Source organism: Lissotriton helveticus, chromosome 3_1, assembly GCF_964261635.1.
Source record: "Lissotriton helveticus chromosome 3_1, aLisHel1.1, whole genome shotgun sequence".
NCBI classification, from domain to species: domain Eukaryota; kingdom Metazoa; phylum Chordata; class Amphibia; order Caudata; family Salamandridae; genus Lissotriton; species Lissotriton helveticus.
In genome coordinates, this window is record NC_136061.1 from 731,192,262 (window position 1) to 731,220,112 (window position 27,851).

A 27,851-nucleotide genomic window follows, 5' to 3' on the forward strand; every position below is an offset into this window, starting at 1 on the left:
ACTAATCTTGCATTGACAATTGACAATATCAGCTGCTGAAAGATGAATAGTCTCCATTTACCAAAGGGGTTTGTATTTGCTAACTATCTGTTTTGTTAAAATCGTGCAATTGTGCAGCAGATGGTGGTCTGTGCCACGTCTTTACAGTCCGTGGAAAGGCCTGTAGCCGTAGATTACAGTGTTTAATTTGTAAGATTTGTAAGAATGTAAGTACCAGGGCTCTCGTCAGGAGGCCACTGCAGCTTGCACCACATACTGCCCCTGCCAGTGCTGTCAATGATTATAACAACACAACTACTGACCATCACACTCCTACAAGTGTGACAATTTGAACTATCCCAAGCCCTAAAAACTATAAGAATGGCTTGGGCGGCAAGTAATTGTCATTTTTAAAGTTGATATTGAATTATTAATTGGCTGTTGATGTGGTCATCTCTGAATTAGCCAGAAAATGCCACCTTGTGGCCGACTGTCACAAGCCTATGTGCTGACAATAAAATGCTGGTGCCAAACACTGGAAACTACCGGCTCAAATTAAGCACTGCCATAGAATCACGTAATTCCAATTTCTCCAACTGTCGGAAGGATTTGCACGGGTCTTAACAGGTTTACACTCATGTCACTCTTAATGTTAAAGCACTCAAATGTTGAAAAAGACCACAAGTACCATTTATATTCTCAGCCACTTCTTGCTACTCACCGTGATAAATGGCAGGAACGGCTTCATATCACCATAGATGAAGATACCTGGCCAGACATATTGGAAGCCCTGGATAAGGGCACTCGTGAAGCACGAATGAAGTTCTGTGTTTTTAAAACTTTACATGATTGGCATTGGACTCCCTTAAAGTTGCAACGAGCTGGATTATCATCGCATTCTAGGTGTTGGAGATGCTCTGAAGCTAATGGTGACCTCCTGCATATAATTTTTGAATGTCCTTTTATAAAACAATTTTGGCAGCATATAGGATCTACACTACTAGAAACTATTCCTATTTCACTCCCTTTCACACCTGCCACTATTTTGCTACATGACTTTAGAGGTGTTCCTCCTATTTCACTACCTCAAAGTCGACTCTTACACACTGCACTTACTGCTGCTAAACTTTGTGTTTTAAGGCTGTGGCAATCACCTAGCCCTCCCTCCAAAGAGGACTGGATGGTTGCGATGATACAGACAGCATCCTATAAAAAGGTAATTTATAGGATACAAGACCAAGAACAAATATTTCAGCAGGTGTGGACCCCCTTTCTTTGCGATTTCTGAAATTCGAATTCTCTTTTCTTTCCCTCCCTATATATAGCTTTTTCCCTTCTCCTTTTTCCCCTTTCCCTCCTTTTTTCCTCTTCCTTAATATATTACAGGTGTATATAATTTGTCACATACTGATTTATATTTATTATATTGTTTTGTAACCTATGAAATTGCCTATCTTTGAACTCCAATAAAAATATATGACACAAAAAGAAAAAAAGAAAAAGACACCAAGCGTTTTGATTAAAGTGTTACTGTACTATTTGACGGAATGGTATGCATATTTTAAATCACTATAACATAATGTGCATTTGTAAAGTGGACGTTCACCGCGAAGAGTATCTTCGCACTGAGTAACAGATGTTTATTATTACCCAACTCAGTAGTACCCATGTTATAATTTAATTTCTAATACTATTTTTTTTTATTAATAGCGCAACCATTCCAGCTTCTGCTGAGAACCAGCTCTTTGTTCGTGAAACATTGGAAGAGTCGCCTGAAATTATTACTCGGTGAGCAAGAACCCCAAATCAGTTTTTTCCAACGGTTTAAATCTTTTTTATTCGCATTTTGAACTGATAACATCAGCGGGCACCTACATCCACAGGCCGGTGAGATGGGCAACTGTATCAAACATCAATAAAAAGATAGAGAGAGAAAGGAAACAAAACCAAAGATAGAAGGAGGGAAGCCCGACAGCCAAAGCAAGAGTCTCCGTAACTGGTGCTTACTGCTTACGGATGTGCCTTATAGCTCTAGGAGAATTATTTACTCCTACGTATGAACCACCTGAGTGAGGCGTAGCACCTGTAGATATACTGAGCACGTCAATTCTACAAATTTGTTTGATAGGAATCGAATAGTAGAGCCCCATGTTTTATCAAAGCGCGGTAGCATGCATTTGGCTCCCGCTGTCAGCTTTTCCATACACACAAGGTCCCACATTTTGTGGAACCATTCCAAGTGGGTCGAAACTACAGTTGTGGCCCATCTAGATATGAGTCTGTTTATCTGCACCCAATGCCAGAGTAATAGCTCTTCACAACAGGAAGGTCAGGGCATTGAGGAGCCCCAATAACATACAGCTTGGGAACCAGTTCAGCTCGGTTTCATAAATAGTATCTATATCCGACGGGGAACAGCGTTTACAACGCAACTTTTACCACGCAGTACCTTTACCACGCAACTTTTACAACGACTTGCGCTGGGGGGCGCTGTAGGATAGGAAATAGTTTAAATTACTATCCAAAACCTTCCCTACTATCCACGGGGACTGGAGTTGGAATAGTAAATTAAACTATTCACTATCCAGCGCCCCCCAACGCAAGTCGTTGTAACGACTTGCATTGTAAAACCTGCGTGGTAAAGGCATGCATTGTAAAAGCATGCGTAGTAACGACATACATCCTAAATAGTATCTATATCCGACAGGACTTCGGACTATAATTGTTGGATCTTTGGGCAGTCCTACAGTAAGTGTGTCAAGGTGCCCTCCTACCTGCTCAGTCTAAAGCACTGTGTCCTCTCCCACCCTCCATTTTGCAATCCTCACTGGAGTATAGTACCAGTAGTGGGCAATTTTGATTTTTTTGCCCGCTGTACTACATGAGGACACCTGTGCTCTGTGTATTATGTTCTACCACTCCTTGGTCAAAAAATTCCCATTCATGCTGCACTGGTGATTTAATTTGTTGTTCAGGTGCAGTAGGCAAAGAGTATATGTCTGAGGGCAGTTTTTTATCCGAGTGGCAGGTAATAAACCATTTTTTAAATGGTGTTTATGGGCGACCGGCATGTGGGTGTATGTGGGGCTGTGTGACCCAGTGTCTTAGCACAATCTATTGCCGTTGGGTGTCTGGGGGTAGGCCATAGCTGGCACGCCACTTTGCAAAGACCATCACTCCCTCCTCATCAAAAAGGTCCCCTACTCTTTTACAATCAGTTTAAAAAAAAAGATTTTTTATTCTTTTCCACATTTAAACATAGAAACAATCAAGTGTGTATCCAAGACAGACTCCTATGTAACCTTGTCATCTTCCTATTATTATACACCAAAGGCTTCATGCCCTCACACTTCTCACCGTAATCGAACATGTGCAGGCAGGGAAGATACAAGAATAAAGTAAAGCACATAATAAGAGGCCAGCTGCATACTTGATACCCTTCATACATTAATCACCTAATATCTCCCTCCCCTGGTATTCCGAAACATTTTCAAACATCCGCTTCAAGTACTATTACTTCACATTGTTATTCCCAAGAGTAACCGTGATATTTTAGAGTTTAAGTTGTTTTCAAGTGTCGCAGAAAAGTTTACTTTTTTTTATTTTGCCTTTTTCACAATATTACAGAAACATACCATACTAAGAAAGCACATCAGGTAGTATGGTTGATTCCCAGTAAAGAACAAATAACACAGGTAATATTCTACATACAGGCCAACGGATAATGATCCCAACCTTACAGAGGGCAAAAGGCAGGCTTTCGATAAAGTTTACATAAACCGTCCATAATCCAGGACCTGCAAAGTGGCAAAACAAAGGGGCCTTTAGGTGTTGAATATTTTAAATTTATGATTTCACCATTGATCCACAACACTGCCAATATCCTGCACTCCACAGAGGCCACATGGACATGCAAAGACGCAGACTTCTTCAATGAATTAGGAACTCCTTGTATAGTGTAGCAGGTTTTCATTTTCCAGCAATATAGAAAGTTGAGTTTTGACTACTTTGCCAAAGCCATAGGTGGAAGATACAGAAAAGAAATCAAATAAGAAATAAGTCCCCTTTGAGGTGTCCTATTAACGATAGTTTGATCCGTTCTGTTGGGGGCACTAGCCATCCACGCACGTGGCAGCGTTTTTACAGGGACAAGTGGGATAATGGTGGGTGGTAGAAATGATGGGGATTCCTGCTGATTCCGGAAGTTTCCATCATAGAAATGTAAGGAGAATGCAGGATTTTTAGATGAGGTTTGCATGGCATTGTGAGAAAAAAAACTTTGTGGGATCCATGCAAGGCACACCACCCTGGAATCCCATGGGTGTCTAGTTTTAAAAAATGTGTATGGTTGGTAGTTTTTCCTTGAGTGTTTCGAGCAGGGCTCCAAATACCACAGGCACCCCTGTCGCTGATTACTCCAAGTGGTGCTTTCAGGTTTTTTGTGTAGCAATTTCTTGGCCCACCCATTTAAGTAGGGTACCATTGTTATAAGGAAATATGTGGGAACTCATGGTAGAAGGAAATTTGTGGATCCCCACAAATTCCGGAACCTTCTCGCACAGTAATGTGAGGAAAATGTGTGGTTGGGGTTTGCAGGGGCTTCTGGGTAAGAAAACCTTGTGAGATACATGCAAGCCACAATTCTCTGGACTGCTTTGGAAATATGCGATTTTGGTAGGGTAGCACAGACACCACAGTTACCCACATTGCAAAACAGGGTTGTTTTCAGTGGAAACATTTTATGTATCCAAGTTGCTTTCTGTGTCCTTTCTTATTGTGGGCGCTAGGCCCACCCACAAAAACTGTTAATTTGTATGCGGCGACATGTGGAAACATAGGGCGATTGTCAATTGTCAAATTGGAGCAGATTCCAGAAATTCCCAAAATAAATTGTAAATAAACGAGTGATCTTAGACACATACGCACTTTCACGTTTTGCGGTGCATTATGGGAAAGTTAGCAGGACATATGCAAGTTACACCACTCTGAACACTTCTGGGTGTTATATTCTCAACAAAACGAAGGAGTGGTACTACATTTTCAAAGTGAAACCACTACTTATTCTGGTTGGTTTTGGCACCTCCGCTAGTGCTAGCTTCAAAAAGCAAATACTAATCACAGTGTCAGAATATTGCAACTGAGACTATTGAAAGTAATCCATAAAGTTGCGACAGGATAGCAACTGCTTTATTGACCACTTGCACTTTATTCACACAAAGTACTTTCATACCACCAGCCACGGGCTCAATCCAACACAGCAGTATGATCTCTTCAACATACAGCCGCCATTCAAGGGCTGATCACATTCATATACCACAGGACAGAAATTCCAGTCAAAGCCCCTATTATCCAGTCATCGACCAACTTTCATATAAACGCACCCCAAGCAAACTTCTACAGGCATATGGCAAGACATGTTGAAAGTTTATGCCTCAACAAGCTTCACAAATAAATAGAACATTTCACAATGTTTTTACTACCTGTCATATATCTACCTTCATCGACATTGAGCATATCAAATTTGTGCCTAGTGAACCTTTACTAACTGCTCCCTTGAGAGCCACATGAGGCTCAGGAAGACGTGTCTTTCATGCGCATTTACAGCCCTTGCTGTCCTAAATTAAACTCCTTCCTGTTTGTGGATGTTAATTGGGAGTGTCCAAGGATGCCTCAAGGCCAGGAGTCCCCGAAGTGAGTGAGCATATCTACCTTTGAAACTAAAGTGAATATGCTTGGGAACACTGTCATACGTTTACTGCAGACCACTTAAAAAACGACTTCTGCTTTCGGTGTTGCTGCACATGCTACTCTGTGACAACGTGGGCTTTATGTGCAGTGTGGTGACAGTGATGCACTTGTCATATGGCAAACAGAACATCTATCTCATTCTGACAGCAGATAATGGTGTCAAGCAGGCTGTAAATAATTGGGTTATTAGTTGAGAAGGGTGTAAGCCCCACTCAAACAATAAACACAGTCCTTGTGGGTGTGAACCACTAAAAGTCACTAAATGAACCTGTGCTTAACTCTCTGGTAACTTGGTACAAAAGCAGCCAGGCTTAATTTAAAGGTGAAGTGTAAAATATTTATGCAGCACACATACACCATTGACAACCAGATCGTGTTTTTTTTCTAAGAAAAAAATAACAAAGCTGGGCTCCCCGATTGCAGGCAGTTGGCTTCGGATGACAAGGTACTGCTTGAAGATCAATTTAGAGAAAACATAAATCATCCTGTTTGGTTCCCAAACCTCCTTCTGTCCCCCCTTTGCTGACCCTTGGAACTGGGTTCACTCCCTACCCCGATCAAGAAAGTTTGCTACAGACTTACCTTTGGGTCCCAGGTAAATGTGTCTTCTTCCACTTCTTTCTACACCCTCAAAACCTTAAAGAAAATTCTTCCCTATATCTCAGCATATCTACGAAAGACAATAGTCACCTCTATAGTCATGTCCAGAATTGACTACTTACATACAAAGGTGCAACAGCTGCACACAAATAAATTACAAATCCAAGAGAATGCACGTTTGCTGTTGGGAATTCCAAAGTTCAAATGTACATGGCACTAAAGACACCGCGTTGGTTGCCATTTTAGGCAAAGAGTCACTTTTAAGGCACTATTCATCACCTTTAAGGCTCTTCACGTTATCGGTCCAGACTATTTGAAAAGAACATTTTAATGGTATGCACCACCCAGGACATTATGCTACTCCTCAGCAAGAAATGCTTTTGTCTCAAAATGTGGAGGCTCCTCCTGGGGAGGAAGAAGACACCTAAGGTAAACGTGTGCTTTAGAAATAAATAGAACCTAACAGTGTTAAAGTGAAAACACAGCACAAGAAAAATCCTACACCAATTTGGAAAAATAGAGTAACATGTATTAAATAAAATGACACCAAAGAAAATGTTTAGTATCTAAAAGATCAAAGTGCCATCCACTGGTATCTGGTCACCTGAGATCGGGTTAAATTCAAAAGTTGGGGCTGGTCACACCGTACTATTGGACATAGAAGAAGTTTTGCAAAATGTTATTGAGAAGGTAGCATCAGCGCTGCAAGGCAGTAGGCTGTATCTGAGGAGGCGTTGTCGGGTCTCGAAGAAGCTCTGATGATTGTGGAAAAGGTTCTGAGCAGGACAGCTGGATTTCCAGGCTGAGGAGGTTGTTGTCATCATCAGTGGAGTTGAGCTCAGTGACGATTTCTACCTAAGGAATTAGATGTTTTTCTGGAGCTCGATCCATCCAGAGAGACATGGTTGTGGATTGTAGCTGACGGGGCTCCATGAGTCTGGATACCACAGCCAGAAGGTCCCTCTAAAGAGAGAGAATTTGCTCTTGTGGAGAAGAACATAACAGGAGCTACTGCAGTCAGACTGTCCGACGACGCACCTTGGGCTTATCGACTGGAAGTAGGTAGGTACCGATCTTCTGTTGATTATCCAGGACATTTTGTTTTTTTAACAATTTCTACGTTCTAGATTACTGTTAGGTAGAACAGCACCACCAACACCACCTCCAAGGGTCTGGAATCTGGGGGACACCACGTGGGGGTGTTAGGACTCACTTCCACAGTCTAGAACTGATCTAAAGAGTGGTTCTGAAGGTACAATATTATATTTAGTTCTAACCCCTCTAAGTGGTTATTTGTTTTCCATGACTTGGTTTCCTCTAAAGTGGTTTCTCAGTTCTCGTTTTTCCAATTATTCACACACATAACTAAATCAGTCAGTCGGTGTGTGCATCTGTTAGATGTATGTGACAAAGTGTAAAAGCACTTAGCTTATCGATCGGTGGGTATGTGCATCTATCTATGAGATGTGCGAAACGGTGTTAAAGCAACAAAAAAAAAACACTTATCGATACAGATTCTCCAAAAACACCAAAAAAAGACAAAGTACTACTTCATCTTACTGCATGCCAATACCACAGCATGCTTCATATTTCGAGGGGTGAGCCTGACATGCAGCAGAGACAATTTTAGGAGGGAGACAACAACAAAAACTATCCGAGTCAGACAGGGCCAAAAACTAGTGTGGGCACAATATTAGCAAATCAGATTGCTAAATAACAGTTTGAAAAGCCAATAGGTCTGATGATGACTGCTATCCTTTTGGCTTTGTTAATGCTTGTTTTGTCATGGCATATGCAAAATGTAATTGTTGAGGGAGCTGCTGGGCCATTGCCAGTATACAAAGAATTTCCTGAAGGGGAAAATGTAGCTTTGATCTCAAGAAGCACACATTCACATAGTAGCCCCTGCCCCTGAACACTCCTACTTTGTGCACAGGCGTGCTCCTTGGGAGAATTCACAATGCTATCACTCACAGTGAAGTTTGCTAAAGGCAGAACTCACCTGACCCGTTTCTCCTTTCTGCACTTGGTGGTAAAATAATGTGACTGACACATGGATGAAGAGGGCTTTCTACAAACAGATATCAGTAAAAAAGCTATATGCGTTTTCAATTTGGATTAACACACTTAGAAAGATGCTCTATTTTGATGGAAAGACACTATATTGGGGATTAGTATGGTATGGAAAACTAAATGCATACATTTCTGCTTGTTGCAGGCAATGTTTGAGGGAAACCAACAGGAAACCCATGCCCAGATCTGGGGCCAGCCCCACCTACATCTATATGAACTTTTTTTTTTTTTTACAGAGTATTCTTCTGGGGGGTGGTGGACACATCTCTGGAAAAAACTCACATGTCTAATAAAGTTATATGGGCCCAAAGGGGGTCGACCACCCTAACTACATTTTTAGGTCGAGCTTTGTTCTACCTGGTATATCTCTTCTGTGGGATTTGGCAAACCCACCTATTGCCATTGGTTACTATCTGTGGGATTCGGAAATGCTGGATTCTTATTGGGCATTTCTGTAAAAGTCCCTCCTTTGTATGTTCAGCTCTCTTTCCGGCGATTTCACTCAGAGAGCATTTTGGTCGGCCATTACACAGTACAGCATGTGATGGCCTCTCTTTCCTCCTCCCGTCTGCCTATTGCAGGCCAGTCGTTTTTTATTTATTTATTTGCAGCCTGCCCTCCAACATGTTTCCATGGAGTGCTGTCGAGCACTTCAGCCATTGCATTCCCTTCCACTCCCCCTTGTGTCATCTGGTGCGCGGCCTCAGACAGCGCAAGGACCCCTACTGTATTTTTTAAATAGGTATGTCAAATAGCTGAAACAATGTTAGGGGCTCCAAAAAGCAGCCTCACGCACAGCGCTTAATGTGTACACTGCTGCTTATGCTTGTGAAGCAATTTAGCCTGCAGTGGTCGTAGTGGGTGGGAACGGCAGGGCACAGCGTCCCCCTACTTCTTTAATTCTGTAGATTCTGTTCCCCCTACTTTTTTATTATGATCATGCGTCCCTGGACATCAGAAATATTCGGTTCGTGGAAGGACGGGGAGCAGAGAAGGAAAAGGTCTCTGTCTCTTACTTCCTGCCCAGACAAGACAAGGAAGGTGTCCGCTTCTGCTCTGCCGCTGGCAGCTGCCCCCTCTTTCTTACTCCTATTCCCTCTCGTTCTGTCTAACTCCTTCTCACTTTTCCGAAAATCATGAATCAAGAAATGGTTCTCACCGTCTCTTCCTGTCGTCCATTTGTACCCCTGTGAAATGGATGCAAAAAAGAAAACCACTTTTGCTGGAAATGCCGTTTTGACATTTTTCTATTCCAAAGTGCAGCCTCGGAAATAAAATGTTCAAACTCTGAAAAATATTTAAATAAAGCAAGATGGAGTGTTCTTAAAGTGGCCAGATAATTTTTTTCAAACCCCAACACATTTTAGCGCCACTTTACAGAGTTTGCCAGTAAAGCGCTACTTTTGTTTTCTTGTCTTTCTTTGAACAGGATTGTTTTCCTCCAGTACCTCCTACCTGGAGGCAGTTCAGAGACTCAGCAGGGCGCCCATTGTCAGCACTTTATCCCACACAGGTTTAACTCGGCCCCCAAGCAATTCTCACACCTTCAGTTCGAAATGGGCTGTACAAGAGTTGTTTGGGGTGGCTGAGAAGAGGAGCTGCAGCCCAAGTGGAGTCTGCACAAAGCAGCTTCCCCGAGATCAGAAGGTGTCACTTATGTAGATTTCAGGGGCCTCCCACATTCCCTTTTGCCCAGGGCCCTGAAAATCCTAGGACCGGCCCTGCCTGGAGGTACTGCAATACCTGGTTGATGGGTGGATTGGAAAACGAAATGTGTACGGCGGCTTTATGTTCACAAATGTGGTCTTTTGAAACCATACTGCTTACGTTTTGTAAGTATATAAGCAGTGGACATTGAAATGGGTCCTTTCTGGGCCCTGTAGTTATGTCCTTAACTTTTCAGGCAAAAATACTTGTTGATTTCTGAATAATGACTGTAAAAGCGTTGAGTTCACCATGTTCCTGCTTACATTTTACATGCTTTATTAAATCTTTCACTCCTTATGAGTGTTTGCTTTTTCCAGTATGTAGTTACCTTTCCTTTTAGGCAGCATATTACTCTTGCCTAGTGTGTAATTTGAATTGAGTCGCATCCAGTTATTTATAGCAGGTCAAATTGGATTGTAGCTGAAGGCAGTATGAGTTTCTCTCAGTGGGGCAGTATGGTGTTCAGTGAGGGAGCAGATGTAGCACTGGGGGCAGAGCTGCTAAATTTAGAACTGGGGACCCAGGTTCAGCCTTCATGAACAGTCCCCCAGACCACTCTCCTGAGGGAGCACATTCCCATGCCAGACCTTAGAAGGCACCAGAAAAGCCCTGGTGTGTTAACACCAGCAGGTGGACCTTAGCAGTGGCAAGTGTGGGTTCACCTTGAAGGCTTGTGCACCACAATCCATACTGAAGTTCACCTCCAGTCTTGCGGGCAGGCCTACGAAGTAGAAGACCCTAGAGCAACAGTGACTCTGTCACTGAAGTCTCAGGACCCCTGAGAAGAGCTGGCTCTAGGGCAGTGCGACTGGTGTGACCGCAACGGGTGCTGACTTTGAATGGGGGCGTCGAATATTATGGTTTTAAAAGCACTTGCTTCCTCCTTCCTGGCCGCCAGCTATTTTCGGCAATAATAAAAATGTCATGATAACTCTGATGAATAAACTTCTTCCTAGAGCGAGAACGGAGATTTGTCTAGTGGGAGTTTTGACTCATGGAAAGATAGCGCAGAGGGTTAATGTGCCTGCTGCAAAGAAAATGAACCAGGCCCATCACAAAGTGCACATATTGTAAATAGGTCAGTGGGTTACTGCTTTTGTCAGTGAGATCCTTTTGCTACTTGCAGTTTATAAGTTAAAATCCTAACAAAGAACAGTGAGCTATTAACTTTCATCTAAGAGCTGCATACAAACTGCAAGGTATAAACTAGAGCGTTATGGTTTTTTCCCTAAGCCTTTGATTATCCTAATGGTGCAAAAAGTGTTATTTTTTATACAAATCAATAATGATTTTTAAAGAGAACCCCCAATTATGGTATTAAGTTTTAAATTCTGAGTTTGTGTTTCTCCAGGCCAATCAATATTAAACTATACTGTCTACTAGTATGGTTATCATGTGACTCCTACACCTTGTAGTCCTTTGTCTTATGTAACATTTCCTATACAGTCATTTACACACGTAAAATTGATTGTCTCTGTGTATATTGCTGACGACAGAAACTCCATGGCTCGGAAACAAATGGCTCGTGCTTCCGCTTTTAAGCATTTTTGGGACATTCTGTGATTAAAATAAATTCACAAAGTGGAATATGTTTCTAATGTCAATAGCTCATATTAATCGTTAAATAATCATGTGTATCCATTGGTTAAATTATATAACATAATAAGCTGTAACTGGTCAGTGAAATGCCACGCAAATACTAAAGATTGGGATGTTTTGCGCATCCTGGCCACAACTCTAACTCTGCCCACTGATCCAATGCTCAGGTTATTCCCGCCCTCTGATTCTCCGCCCACAGTTCCCCTACTTTTTTTCCCCCACTTCGACCACTGTTAGCCTGCCAGGAGTCTGAGAAACCACTTGTTACGGTGACTAGGAAAGTTGGATACACTGTTTCCATGAAAAACAAATTGCGTTTTGGGGGTGGGCCCGTCCGGCTTCTCGGACACGCATGTGGAACCTCCTCATGGGTGATTAAGTTGAGTCCATGAGGGCGGTACTTCCTCTACAAAGCGTGCACACAAAAATGAAAGGCTATCGAACATTCAGGGTTCCAGTGAGCTGGAGGCGATGTGAGAGAGGAGCGATGGCAGGTTGTAATTCATGATAAGTTGTGAGAGACTGGCTGCGGCAATTACGCTGTGCTTGCATCACCCCGCATGAAACAAACTTTTAAAATCAGTTTTGAGCCCTGCGACCAGCGGACGGACCTAGACCCAATCCCAAGGACCGCAGCAGCCGCTGTGGAGCCCAGAGTACCACTGTGTAGCAGCTGCTGCTGACAGTGTCTCAAGCAGAAGACTTGAGCCCGGGCAGCCGCAGCACGTTTATCACGGGAGTCACTGCTATCACGAGGCGGTGTGTAACTGAATTGCCACTCGGCTCACTACACAAAGCAAGTGTGCCAGTGCCCTGGATTGTGTATAATCTATCACTCTAGTCTTTGCTAATAAAAATGTGTTTGGTTTATGATAATATATTAAATATAGGTTGTGGCGCGGTCATCAGCTGCCTGCCCTATGTGAAATCTGAAGTTCACCCATAGTCTCAGTCTAGTCTGTAGTGTACAGTACTTTTCAGGACCTGCGTGACATTTTTGAATTCACACTTACTAACGGTAGGCAGGGAGGGAGGGAGAGTGAGGGGGAAGGGGAGGTGGGTGTTGACGGACCGCTTGGAGTTTAATGATTTTTAGCGTCCTTGAGTCCAGTCGAGGCGTACTTTTTAAAATAATTGATGCCGGCTTTGACCTGTGTCCCTCCTTGCTTGCCCACTCAATGCCAGTGCTGATCTGCGAAGGCATCCACAGGACAGCTGTGTTGACTCTAAATTTTAAATTTAGGCATCTCATCTGTGCCCCAGTATGTGATGCTGAGCAGGTAGTGGCGTCCTGACCTGGCTAAGACTGTTTCGGGGTAACCCAATGAGGGCTGGCGGTCCTGGGAGGCAGTGGTGTGTTTAGAAGAAGAGCTCCTCGTACATTTTCATGTTGCACGACCCTACATAACTCCTATAAGTGTGCCTGCAGGCTGGGTGTTCTCCTGGAGTCAAGTGTGAGAGTCATGATAGGGCGGAGGGAGTGCCCCAGAACCCAGGGAGGGTTGGAGTTGTTTTAAAATGTTATTCCATACTATACAAGATAGACTGCTGCAACATGTGCAGACATTTAGTGTGCATTCTGAAGCGAGTGTTAACTTCCATTTCAGGGGGTTTGAAGCACGTTCAAGACATTTTAGAGATTCTCATTGATTAGAAAGGGTGTAATTTCTGATATTCATCTCTTACCATGGACTTCATTGGCTGGCTTTATTTGTGACAGTGTGTTAATCTATATGTACACCTTTAGCAGTTGCATGCCGCTCATAAGTACACTGAAAACTTGGCAGCTAGTGGATGGAATATCTGATATTTATAGGTTTCCCTCGTCTTCAATGCTTGATTTTGCTTGCGGGAAAGTGTCAGTCATAGTTGTCGAATGTCACTCCTAATTACACTGACATTACGGAAATGTCATACATAAGCACTGTGAGGCCTTGGTAGCTATGCACTGAGCGGGTTCTTTACAGTGGGCACAAGACTTCAGGTAGCAGGCCGAGGGTTAAAGTGCTTCCATAGAAGAACTATAAAAACGTACACTGGAGAAATGTGCTTTTCACATTTATTTAGTGAGCAATGGAATTGACTTTGTAGCACTGTGATGGGAAGCGCTGGGATAGCAGTCGTTCCTATTGGCACCCTGTTTATTGTCCTCATTAAACTGTGCTGAAACTGACAGCTTATTAAACCAGGGTTGCTTCTCTGTAGTATTCGATAAATTGAATAACTCATCAAAACAACAGACCTGTCTAGGGATTCTGGATTTTTTGTGTTGTGTGCGTTAATCTGATGATTGTGTATTTTCGTGAATGCTTATCATTCTACGATTGCATGTTTGTGCTTTTCTGTTGTGTGTGAAAGTGTTTGCCTCTTTGCGCACAGCTGTCACTTTACAATATAATGCATGCTGGGCCCAAAGATTTTCTCAAAGCCAGCAGACAGCACCCACAAAATTCAGGATTGCCGGATACCAAGGATTCATAGTCTGTTTTTTTACCTTGTGCGTCCTTCTGCCACCACCAGGCACTCTGCCCCTTTATTTCACACCTGTGCTTTTATGTTAGGTGGAGCCTTGCAGAGCGCATGCGCTTCTCTGCAAGGCATGGTGCTTCTCTGGTCCCAGTGGTAATTCATCATTCTTAGTCCTCAATGCAGCGCTGCAGCTATTTCTCTGGTCACAGTAGTATTTTCATTTTAATTCCATAGACAGTGCTACAGCTGCTACTCTGGTCCTGTCTGTAATTCCTCATTCTTAGTCCTCTACGCAGTGCTGCAGCCGTCTCTCTTCCCAGTGATAATCCCTCAGTCTTAGCCCTCTAGACTACTCTAATAAAAAATATAATTTACAACGCCAAGAGCGCTCACTTTCACAAATAGCAAGAACAAATAAAAAAAACGAAAAAAGATCGAATCTATCCTTACAAATCCATACTCGACATCACTATACTCTATACAACAGCACTCTATCCAAACACTACTCTTTACTACTATCTACACAATACACTCCACTATACGGTCAGACCTATTGGCATTGCCAAGGCTTTTTAAATGGGAAACACATTTTTTTTAATTTACATCGTACCAAAGAGGGTCGACCTATATGGTAGGCTAACGTGTTGTTTCCCCTGGGAGGGTGCGAACAACTAGTTACCAAAAAATATGTTTGGGGCTCAAAGGGGGTTAAGCCATATGTCAGGAGGGCAGATCCCCTAACAATTTGTAGTTAATTCCCCTGGGGGTGTGATCATGGGCCCAAGGGGAAAATCACTTCTCCGAAAAAAACCAAAGAAACAATATAGGGCTGACCCTTCCCTTCCCCCAAGCCACAAACAAATCCCTGGTGGACCAGTGGGTTTCCTGGTAGTAGATTGCAGCGCAACCATGATCTGCAAGGAGGAAACAATTTCAGGGAAGCATGGCTGGAAAGTTGAAAGACTCTTTCCAATGATGCTTCCAAGAAATGTGGGCATACCGTTTTCTGCAAAAAATCCCCATAGGTCACGGTGGAGAAAATTCACCTCCTTCTGTCCCCCATGGTTGGTGGGGATTTGTGGTGTCAGTGCGCCACATCATATGTAGGGTGGTGGGGGAATGGAGACTGTAGCAGAAGCGATTCCACTTCACCCCCACTCAGAAACCTCTATTGTGAGTTCCCTTTAAAACCTCCTCAATGCGAGGGCCGACAGATGCACCGGCGTCTGAGTGCGGTTATTGGCTGTCAGCCCACTGAAGGGTATAAGGGCATCCTACACGCTGCAGCTCGACTCATCCAACGCTTCAAGATGTGATCATATTACATCTATCCTGATGGAACTCCACTGGCTCCCCTTTCCTGCCAAAAAACACAGTTGATGGACAGAATGTAGAACAATGTCATACATTCACCCCAGTACAAGGATCTGGGCCTAAATCCATCGTTTTTTTTGCACTCCACACCACTCTGGGTTAGACACTGGCTATATGCAAATCAGCTCTGACCCTGTGCCTCATGGGAACAGTCCAGTCCGAACTACCAAGCCATGTCTTTCCCAGACCGGAATCAAGCATCCAAGGACCGGTTGCTGGCTATCAGCCTTCATCAGCCTGGATAGCTTGACTCCAGTGGTGTGGAGAGCCTGGGACTCACGTCTGAGCATCCCCAGCACACTCAGGGTGAAATTGCAAAAAACACAGTTGATGGACAGAATGTAGAACAATGTCATACATTCACCCCAGTACAAGGATCTGGGCCCAAATCCATCGTTTTTTTTGCACTCCACACCACCCTGGATTAGACACTGGCTATATGCAAATCAGCTCTGACCCTGTGCCTCATGGGAACAGTCCAGTCCGAACTACCAAGCCATGTCTTTCCCAGACCGGAATCAAGCATCCAAGGACCGGTTTCTGGCTATCAGCCTTCATCAGCCTGGATAGCTTGACTCCAGTGGTGTGGAGAGCCTGGGACTCACGTCTGAGCATCCCCAGCACACTCAGGGTGAAATTGCAAAAAACACAGTTGATGGACAGAATGTAGAACAATGTCATACATTCACCCCAGTACAAGGATCTGGGCCTAAATCCATCGTTTTTTTGCACTCCACACCACCCTGGGTTAGACACTGGCTATATGCAAATCAGCTCTGACCCTGTGCCTCATGGGAACAGTCCAGTCCAAACTACCAAGCCATGTCTTTCCCAGACCGGAATCAAGCATCCAAAGACCGGTTTCTGGCTATCAGCCTTCATCAGCCTGGATAGCTTGACTCCAGTGGTGTGGAGAGCCTGGGACTCACGTCTGAGCATACCCAGCCCAGTCGGGGTGAAAATTGCAAAAAACACAGTTGATGGACAGAATGTAGAACAATGTCATACATTCACCCCAGTACAAGGATCTGGGCCTAAATCCATCGTTTTTTTGCACTCCACTGGAGTCAAGCTATCCAGGCTGATAGCCAGAAACCGATCCTTGGATGCTTGATTCCGGTCTGGGAAAGACATGGCTTGGTAGTTCGGACTGGACTGTTCCCATGAGGCACAGGGTCAGAGATGATTTGCATATAGCCAGTGTCTAACCCAGGGTGGTGTGGAGTGCAAAAAAACGATGGATTTAGGCCCAGATCTTTGTTTTTTGCAATTTTTTCCCCTTTCCTGCCGGCATCTTGAAATCCAGGTACGTCATTTACAAAGCCATCCTAACCGGCACAGCCGCCTCTCAGGCTGACAAGCTCACCACCTCTGGTGACACGGGGCACACTGAAACCTAGGAGACCATCAGACTGTAGACAAAGAAGGGTAAAAAGATAAGAGGGCGGCAGGCCTTTTCTTATGTCAACCCTGTATCTGAAACAACATCCCTCTCTCCATCGGATCGCCACCAAACCCGCTCCAAATTAGGAAGGAGTTGAAACTGCTCCACTTTAATGAACACTACATCACAATGCAATAACAGTACACATCTGCTCCCAGAAAACATCAACTTCGCCAATCACTCGTTGATTGTATCTTTATATTTGACCCTGTGCAGCTCTTTCTTGCCTTTTAGCTAGGTTTGTGCAATGCCAAAACACATACAAACATGCAATGGGTCCAAGAAACACATGGTCATTTAAATCGCTTGTGTGGCTGGAGGAGGATGGAGTGGATGCTGAGAGCCCTGAAATCAACAACCTGTCAGCTCTAACATTTGTTAATTGGGCTTTTTTTCAGAATGCTCATTCGTCTCCAGCTTTCTTATATTTGCAGAATGGGCAATTAACTGCTGGTAATATCCACAGCAGCGGGCAATAATGCTTAATGATAGTAGTGGAACTCTTCTATTTTCTTAGTAAGGCTTACAGATATTAATAGATCAAACATCGCTGCAATTACTAAACATGTCAACTGAATTATCCCTTTGTCTGATACACATTCATGATATCTCGGTTTAGGAATAAGTTACATGATGGAGTTCATCATTTTTAAATTGCTTGTTACCTCAGCCACGTCCATTTCTTTGGCTCAGATCATGGACATGTTTTCGAATTTGCTGCCACAAATGATGGCGGTAGCCGCGGTGTAATTATGGTCCAGGAAAATACCCTGACGTATTTAGTTAGCAATTACATGGACGTTTTAATTGATCCCATTTTGCTATTCTATTTAAAATGTCGAAATCCTCTCTATGTGCAAGCAGCTGAGAGAAAAGAAACGACCGTTGCAAATATACTTCGCAACCGCATACTTCTTAACGTTAAAGGATCTTTCGATATTCATTTTCTGTTTAATGAGTAATTTTCTATTTAAGTTCATGATACGTGTCCTTTCTTTAACGGCATTTACACGTGGAAGCGAGAAAACAATAGTGAGCATGATGTATTTACACCCTCTTAAACCATCATCTTGCAGACGCGGCTCCCCACATTTGCTTCAAAAATATTATTTAAAGGAACTAATAATTTGGCCCAGCGTGGTTATGGGAGGATTCGTGAGTCAGAAAGGATAAGCTGCGCCCTGTGAGATAAAATACACCGTCTACTGTGTAATTTAAGGGGTGGGCAACAGGGAAGTCCCTCTCGAGAATGTAACATAACATGTGGAATGGCTTGTATGGAGAACACGTGCCCTCTTGTGGTAGTAGCGGTGTAATGCATCCACGAAGATGGGGAAGGTAGAGGAAACATTGAAATGGACCCTTCTAATCCTGCCTCTGTGTTCAAAGTGTGGGAGTTGTGATCGAGTTCAGCACATGCTGGAATTGAAAAAGAACGACTCCGGTATCCCATCATTTGGGGGGGGGGCAATGTGTGGCAAAAGAAAGGGGTGTGGAATCATGAGAGTGGAGCTTGAAAAGCAGAGTTTGGCTGTCAACTTACACATCTATTTTAAAAAATCTGCTGCAAAGAAATTCGCAGCAAGGACCAGTAAATCGGTTCTAGATTAATTTTTTTTTTTTTTTTAGTTCAACCCTGCTTTATTGCATAATACAAGGCAGAGTACACAGCTTTTCGTGCCCATAACCCGGAGGCCGGCAGCATGGTACGGTAATTATAACACAGCCTCGTATCCGGCATCCCTGAGGCCCGGTGGCATAGTACATGCATAAGCGATGGTAGAAACACAGCTGATGTTGCGGGGCCCCTGAAGGATGAGCAGCAGCAGAACAGTGTTATCAACGTTAACATTCAGTGACAGAACAGTGAGAAAAACTTCCCAACATGGAAGAAACCAAGAGGCATTTCATTCTCCCTTGAAAAAAAAAGAAAAGGTGTCAAATCAGTAAGGCAGTCTAGATAGGTAGTGCAGTGCAGCGCTCGGCAGTCGTAACTCCATACTCCGAACAGTCTACTAGCAAGTCGGAAGGCAATGACATGTGCTGTGGTTTGTATGCAACGCGTTAGGGTGGAAGAAGAGTTCGGGGATGTGCCAAGTGTGGTGTAGGGGGTAATGGTCCAACTGAGGGGGGGGGGACACTCGCTACCAGGAGGGGGGACCCTCAACGGTGGGAATGGGGGCAGTGGCACGGAAAGCTGACCAGTCCAGCCCAACCGCAGGAGGCAAAGCACGTCCCACGCTGACCACGGTGATATGTGGATGCTGTAGCAAGAGTGAAGGCATGCTCCAGGGCTGTACGATGTAGCATCAAAGATTAACAAGGCCCTCCTCAGGTGTATCCACCTCAACCGATCGTTGGAGCATGTAGCACACCAGGGGACCCCATATGTCTCTAGGTTTACAGGATGTAGGCAATAAGTCGGCGAATGTATTATGCTGGTCTTGACAGTAGATCAAGTCCGCCAGCCAGTCCTTAAATGTGGGCGCCCTGCCACGGCCCCACCGACAGGCCACACGCCTTTTGGCCAAAAGCAGTGCGGTATCAACAAATTTCCGGCTAGAGCTAGGGATCTGCTGAGTATATCCGAGAAGCGTCACCAAGGGGTCCATAGGCACCGTAGTGCTCGTCATGTCTGTAAGGGCATCCGTCACTTGGTGCCAATAAAGGGCCACCTGTGGGCATTCCCACGCCAAATGTAGAATATCCGCATGGCCGGCACGGCAGCGCACCCAGCGGTCGTCCTCCGCCAGGCCAAATCTGAGTTTGCGCACCGGTGTATAGTACATCCGTTGTAGGAATTTATAATGTATAATTTTGAACCTGCTACTGGCAGATAAGCGGGAGGTGAGCGCACAGCAGTACAGCCATTGCTCATCAGTGATGTCAGTAGCCAGCTCAACGGTCCATCGCGCCCGAGCACTGGAGTCCGGTATCGGCGCAGCACCCCTGAGCTGATGGTAAAGGCCAGACACCAAATGTGCCCCATCCCGTGAGCTTAACAGAAAATGGAGTGGAGGCAAAACCTCAGGTTCGTCAGGGAAGTTGGGGAGTATGTCCGGCATCCCCGCACGTAGACGGACGTAATAAAAAAGTTCCAGAGGGGTGCGGCCGTGCGTCGCAAAGAAAAGGTCCGCCGTTTTGAACCGACCATTAGCAAACAAGTCACCCCAGCAGGAGACATGTAGTTTAGCGCAAAGGGTGCGGAATCCTTGTTCCCGCAATAGAGTGAGCTCCGGATGATAGGTAAGTGGCAACTTCGGCGAATAAGGTAGCTGGCACAACAAGCTCTTGGCCATACGACGCCATGCATCCATCGTGCACGAAACGGATGTGTTCGGTGTGGTGATGGATGATTCCGGGCAGTGGAGTAATCCTGAGAGTGGGAGGGGGTGTACTATCCAGTCCTCGACCGCAATATGTGGCATGTAAGGCGTAGGAGCCATCCAGTGGTAGGCAAAATGTGCCTGAGCGCACTGGTAATACTCCTCGAAGTCCGGGACATCGAATCCTCCTTTGTCGTAGGGCAAGGTAAGCGTGGACCATTGAAGCCGTGAGTTCTTGCCTCCCCAAAATAGCCTGCATAGCTCCATCTTTAGCGTCTTAAAGAAGAAAGCGCCGGGGAAATAGGGAATGTTAAGAAAGAGATAAAGGAATAACCATTTTAATTAGGGACGCCCTGCCGGCCAGCGATCCACAGAAGCAGTCAGTTTAGTGATAGCCACTCCATAATTGGCCCGTAGTGTCTCCTCCCTATCACGGGAAATACGTATCCCCAGGTAGCGGAGGTCCGTCCGGCACCACTCCAATGGATAGTCAAGGGGAAAGTCACCCACCGCTTCTGTTAAAGGGAAAATTTGGGACTTGGACCAGTTGATGTGTACTCCTGACATTCCGCCAAACATAATGAACTCCCTGAGTAGTGGATTAAGATGCTTCTCAGGGTGCTTGACATATAGGGTGATGTCGTCTGCATATAGGGACACATCTATTTGCCGCTGTAAGCATTGAACCGCCCCATCTCGATGAAGCTGATGTAGGCGGCAAGCCAGAGGCTCAACAGCTATGGCAAACAATAAGGGTGAGAGCGGACAACCCTGGCGCGTGTCGGTTCTAGATTAATTAATTGGTCTTAAAGAGGCTGCAATGTAAAATATCCTACAGGGTTAAGACACCTGCTGGACAGATCATTTTGTGTCCAACAATTTTGAGGGAATTATAATAGTGGTAAAATAACTCCAGTGGGTAATACATTTCTGGGAGAGTTCTGTGTTTTGTCTGGTTACAGTTTTGCCTCCTAAAGTAGCGTAGAGGGTTAATATGCCTGCTGCAAAGCACATCGTGTAACTTGCATATAAGAGATTCATATTTTATTTAGATAGGTAAGTCTACTGCTTTTGCACTGAGGACATTTTGTTACTTCCAGTTCAAAAGTTGCAAGCCTTCTATATAGCGCAGGCAGTGCTTAATTTGAGCCAGTGGTTGGAGGTGATGCCCACCCACACTCATTTTGGGGACCTGTACTTATTTTCCCTCTTCAGACTTTGACCCAGAGCAAGAGAGAGATGAACACAAAAGGGGGAAAAAGAGGAAGAGAAAGACCAAAATACGGCGAATAGAGTGAAAGTAGGGATGAAGGGGAATGCACAGGAGGGAGATAAGGGGCAGGTAGTGGTTGAAAAAGGTATGAGGTGGAATCAAGACTATGCAGCCATCGTGGTCAGCACTCCAACATTTGATAGTGCCAGCTTCTGTGCAAAACCTTGCACCCCACCCTACACTTCTACTTTTCCAAAATAAACACTGGGCACAGTGATCTATTTACTGGCATCAAGTAGCTGCATGCTAACTGTAAGTCATAGCCTTAGATTCTCAGGACACCCCCGTGCCGCGCGGCCCTCCAGCTGTAGGCGTGCCCGTGCCCCCTCGCTGCTGCTTGCTGTGCCGTCCTTTTTGCCCCCTGTGACCTGATTGTCTCTTTGCTGCTCGTTGTGCCGTCTTTTTTGTCCCCTGTGCCCTGATTGTCTCCTTGTTCTGTTTTACTCTGCATCCCTGCCTGGTGTGACCCCCCTGCCGTCCTTTTGGCCCCCTGTGACCTGATTGTCTCTTTGCTGCTCGTTGTGCCGTCTTTTTTGCCCCCTGTGCCCTGATTGCCTCTTAGTTCTGTTTTACTCGGTATCCCTCCCTGGTGCGATCCCCCCCCCGCTCCCAGCTTCCCGCCGCCGTGACATCGCGGCCCGCCCCCTCTCCTTCTGTGTCCTCCCCGCTCCCGCCTCCCAGCTGCTCCTCCCTCGCTCCGCCCCCCCCACTCTCAATTTATGGCAGAGTCCGCACGTACGCGCAGCGTTCACTCGCAGCTGGCGCGCCGATTGTGCGCCGGAGGCACGCCAAAGGCAAGCCCGTCTGCGCCCGTCCGCGCCTGGACCGCGCCCAGCGCCAGACCCCTTAGACGCCAGCCAACCCACCGGACCTACGCCGCCGCCACCCTCAACGCACTCAACACCGGCCGGATCCCCGGCTGCTACCGAGCCACCCCAAGACACACCCACGGACCCTTCACCTGCCTATCCTGCAAGTTTTCCTGCATCCGGACCTGTACCGCACCCGCCAAGCCGAGCTCCAGCAGCAACCACCTGAAGTGCATCCTTCTCGACACCCGCTCCGTCCACAGACACGCCGTGGAACTCTGGAACCTGCTCGACACCACATCGCCAGATGTCGCCTTCCTCACGGAAACATGGATGAACACCTCCTCAGCACCCGACCGCCATCCCGGACGGATACGAGATCACCCGGAGGGACCGCGTCAACCAGACAGGGGGGGGCATCGCCATGGCCCACAAGAACATCATCCGCATCACGACCAACTCAGACGACTCCCTCACAACCGCCAAACATCTTCACTTCCAGATACACACCGACCCCAAGACCACTCTCCGAGGCACCCTCATCTACAGACCCCCAGGACCCCACACACAATTCAGCGAAGACATCGCAGACTTCATCAGCCCACACGCCCTCCCCTCCGCTGACTACATCCTTCTAGGGGACCTCAACTTCCACCTGGAGAACAACGACGACAACACCACCACCACCCTGCTGGACAACCTCGCCAACCTCGGACTCAAGCAACTGGTGAACACCCCCACCCACTACGCCGGACACACGCTTGACCCAGTCTTCTCCTTCAGCAAGTACATCCCCTCCTTCAGCAAGTACATCTCCTTAAGTCACGCCACCGGACTCCACTGGACAGACCACAGCTGCGTCCACTTCAGCTTCAGAAAGGCCACGACCCACCACCACCCGCGACAGGCTCCCCGCAGGAGCTGGAACAAGATCACCACCGACCAGCTGACCACATCACTGAGCCAGAACCCCCCTGCCAGCTCAACGGACCCCAACCAAGCAGCCAACAACCTCACACAGTGGATCACCAACTGCGCGGACAACCTCGCACCTCTGAAAAACCATCCTTGCAGGCCCGGCAGCAAGAAAGCCTCCTGGTTCAACGACAGCCTCAAGAGCTCCAAGAAGAACTGCCGCACCCTCGAGAAAGCCTGGCGAAAAAACACGACTACAGACAACGTGACCGCCCTCAAGCACGCCACCCGCAAACACCACCAGCTGATCCACACCACCAAGAAGACAGCATTCAAGGAACGACTCGACAACAACGCACACAACAGCAAGGAACTCTTCAGCATCGTCAAAGAGCTCTCCAACCCCAGCGCCGGAAACAACGACATCACTCCATCACAAGACCTCTGTGACTCCCTCGCCTCGTTCTTCCACAGCAAGATCGCCGACATACACAACAGCTTCGGTGCTCAGACCACGCACCCAACCACCGATCAAACGCCCCCCACCACCACCCTCCGCGCCTGGACCCCGGTCAGCACCGAAGACACCATCCACACGATGAACACCATCCACTCCGGATCACCAACCGACCCATGCCCCCACCACATCTTCAACAAGGCCGACTCCGTCTTCGCACCCCAACTCCGGGACATCATCAACCGCTCCTTCAGCACCGCCACATTCCCGGAGAGCTGGAAGCATGCCGAACTCAGCGCCCTCCTGAAGAAACCTTCAGCAGACCCCACCGACCTCAAGAACTACCGCCCTATCTCGCTCCTCCCTTTTCCTGCCAAAGTCATCGAGAAGACCATCAACAGACAGCTTGCTGCCTTCCTCGAGACGAACGGATCCCTCGACCACTCGCAGTCCGGCTTCCGAGCCAACCACAGCACCCAGACCGCCCTCATCGCAGCCACTGACGACATCCGAGCCCTGCTCGACAGCGGCCCTCATCTTCCTGGGCCTCTCCGCAGCATTAGATACTGTCTGCCACCGCACCCTAGTGCAGCGCCTCAGCAACATCGGAATCCAAGAGAAGGCACTAGAGTGGATCATCTCGTTCCTCGCCGGAAGAACCCAGAGAGTCCGCCTCCCCCCGTTCAGATCCAAGGCCACCGAAGTCATCTGCGGCGTACCACAAGGATCATCACTCAGCCCCACCCTCTTCAACGTCTACATGAGCCCCCTCGCAGCCATCGCACGCCAACACAACCTCAACATCATCTCCTACGCCGACGACACCCAGCTGATCCTCTCCCTCACCAACGACCCAGCCACCGCCAGAACCAACCTGCACGAAGGGATGAAAGACGTAGCCGAGTGGATGATGAACATCCGCCTGAAACTGAACTCAGACAAGACGGAAGTCCTCATCCTCGGATCATCACCCTCTGCCTGGGACGACTCCTGGTGGCCCCCTGCCCTGGGCAGCGCACCCAAACCAACGGACCACGCACGCAACCTGGGCTTCATCCTGGACTCCTCCCTCTCGATGACCAGACAAGTCAACGCCGTCTCATCATCATGTTTCAACATCCTACGCATGCTCCGAAAGATCTTCCGATGGATCCCCACCGAAACCTGGAAGACGGTCACTCAAGCACTCGTCACCAGCCGACTGGACTACGGGAACCCCCTCTACACCGGAACCACAGCCAAACTCCAGAAAAGACTCCAACGCATCCAGAACGCCTCCGCACGACTCATCCTGGACATCCCCCGACACAGCCACATCTCCGGACACCTGAGAGACCTGCACTTGCTCCCCGTCAGCAAGAGAATCACGTTCCGACTCCTCACCCACGCACACAAGGCCCTCCACGACCTGGGCCCCAGATAACTTAACAACCGCCTGACCTTCTACACCCCCACCCGACAGCTGCGATCAACCAACCACGCCCTCGCCGCCGTTCCCCGTATTCGAAGAGCCACCATGGGAGGAAGATCCTTCTCCTACCTGGCAGCCAAGACGTGGAACTCCCTCCCCATCCACCTCCGTCTGACCCAAGACCACCTCTCCTTCAGGAAGCAACTCAAGACCTGGCTGTTCGAGCAGTAGCGGACCCCCCTCCCCCAAGCGCCTTGAGACCCTCCGGGTGAGTAGCGCGCTATACAAATTTCTTGATTGATTGATTAGATTCTTATTGGTTTTTTCCACATCTATTGTTGTTCTAAGATTGCAAAAAGGGTTCTTTGTTGATAGGGCAAACCACAATCACTATGTTACCTTTTATATCCTGAGCTTTTGGTTCTCTCGATATTCACTCTTAGCATATAATGTCCACAAGTATGGATGACATATGATTCCTACACCTTATAAACGTCATTGTCATATGTAACATTTCCTAAATGTTGTTTTACATACTTGTATGATTTATTGTGCCTCAGTGTGTGATGTGAAGCGCACGGCACCCCTTACTGGGATGAATAGCACTATGAAAGAATTACATTAAAAAAAAAGTGTCATTTAAATACATTTTTGGGTAATTACTCTTATGGACAAATCTTGTATTCTTACAGTGTAAGCACGTCTCTTACACAGGAAGTTGAACATAGCTAAAACCTGCCTCCAATAGTTTATCTTAAGTACTTGTGAAGTGATAACAAGCTGTGCGCATTTATTTACTTCTATTACCTTGGCGTCGGTGTTTGGCTCCAGATGGCTCCCATCTAGTATGATACTTGTACTAAAGGAGGGCTGATGGCCCTTTAAATAAGGCATTTGTTTTGGGCCCAGCTGGAAGTTTAAATAGGAAAGCCCCCTCACTGCCTGCAGGTTGCTGATTCACATGAATGCAGACAACGTGTGGGCGTTGCTGAATTATGTCCTGTTGGAAAATGACACCAGGACAAATTCAGCATGTTTCCCTAGGGAAGTAATTGCTGTTTACTTCTCATATCCATGTTTGTTTACTAGGCATTGACTGCATGTTTTATGAAATACATGCAGTCATTTCTAATTTTGATGGTGGGATGTCGAAACTTTGGTTACTCCTTTCAAAAGCACTCAGAATCTTATATTTCCTTCGTTTTCAAAGAAAATATTCACAATCAAATGGTCTTTCTCGCTTCAAATGCTCTCCTAACTACAGAAATGCGTGCCCTCTGGGTCTCCAATTCCCAAAGACTGTGCCTTGAAAGAAGAAAAATTGTTCCTGGACCTTTACTGCTCATGTTGGTCTCTTTTTCGTGGAATTGAAAAAGATAAACTGAGCACAGATTTTCGGACTACACAAATCATTAAAGGTTCAGCGTGCTGAATGTGCAACCAAGTGTACAATACGCTCAGCAGCCAAGGCCAGGTTTTTTATTTTCCAAGGCTAGGATACACCACTCCAGGTTGAAAGCCCTCTCCCCCTGCCTGTCCTCCAGCTTTGAGAGGGATAAACTGTGAGCTGATACACTTCTCCCTGCCCTGGAGAATGCAGGTGAGGATGCTCCTGGTGTAACACCCTCCATTGGCAGTGGAGCTTCCGTAATGTCCTCCTCATCTCCCTCTTCCACCTCATCCTCATACTCCTGTGGGGTGTATAATAGCAGCCAGCATCCTCCCAGACTCTGAGGGTGATCTGATGGTGTTCTTTTTGGACTCCCTGCTCAGCCCCCTACACTTGCACATCTTCCTCAGTTCTGCCATGCCGAGGCTGTCCATGCTGGTCAGATCCAACTTCATGTTTTCAAAAACATTTAAGGTGAACAAATTGAGAGACAAAATGAATAGGAAAAATAAATGACCCAATAAAAATCAAAATACAATTACATAAAAAAACAATCTTTTTGCTGTCAAATTAAAAAGGGAATTTTTATTTCAACTTAAATCATTGTGTGGTACTGCAAAACACAAAACCTGGAATCCATCACTGAATACCAATTAAAAACATTGGGCTACTAGTCAAGGGGGTAACCTATGCTCAACTCCCTAACAGTAATAGCACAGAGGGGGCTGGCTTAACTTTGGGTGATGTATGAAATATTTATCATGTACCAAAACAGTAATAAAGTCAAAACACAACACAATAAAAATACCAGACCAATTTAGAAAATTAAATAAAATACAACCAAAATGGCACCAAAATAATATGAGGAACCAGAGATATGAATTTTCAAAGTTTTAAATAGTGCCAAAAAGTGTTAACCACCAACTGCGGGTCAACTGATCTCAGTAGACTGAGACATAGGTGCGATTTGAGGCCAACCGTTGTGATGCATGGATTGGATACAGAAACCAAGTTTGACTGGTTTGGCGGTTTCATTTTGCGATTTGGTCTAAAAAAATGTATGTAAAAAAACTTCAACTGGGCAAGGTAGCAGGCAATATCTGAAAAGTGCTCCACAAGGTCGGATAGCCATTGAATATGTTGCCAGTGAAGTCATTGTGTTTTGGCAAGAAAAGCTTTGAGCTGGAGAAATTTTACTTTCATGGCCAGGAAAGTCCTGTCGCTGGCTGGATAATTTTGGAGCCTTCACTTGGTCAAGATTTTAACTTTTTCGGAGC

At 46.1% G+C, this 27,851-nt stretch overlaps 1 protein-coding gene across 15 annotated transcripts in view; it reads left to right on the top strand.

The window, feature by feature from the left end:
• The window catches only part of PPFIBP2 (PPFIB scaffold protein 2), a 1,415,596-nt gene that overhangs the window by 1,080,974 nt on the left and 306,771 nt on the right, over positions 1–27,851 (top strand). For all 15 annotated transcript variants that reach the window (XM_078680889.1, XM_078680890.1, XM_078680881.1 and 12 more), the window contains one exon: positions 1,690–1,767. In XM_078680889.1, the coding sequence (XP_078537015.1) occupies positions 1,690–1,767 (78 nt within the window). The remainder of the gene's footprint in view (positions 1–1,689; positions 1,768–27,851) is intronic.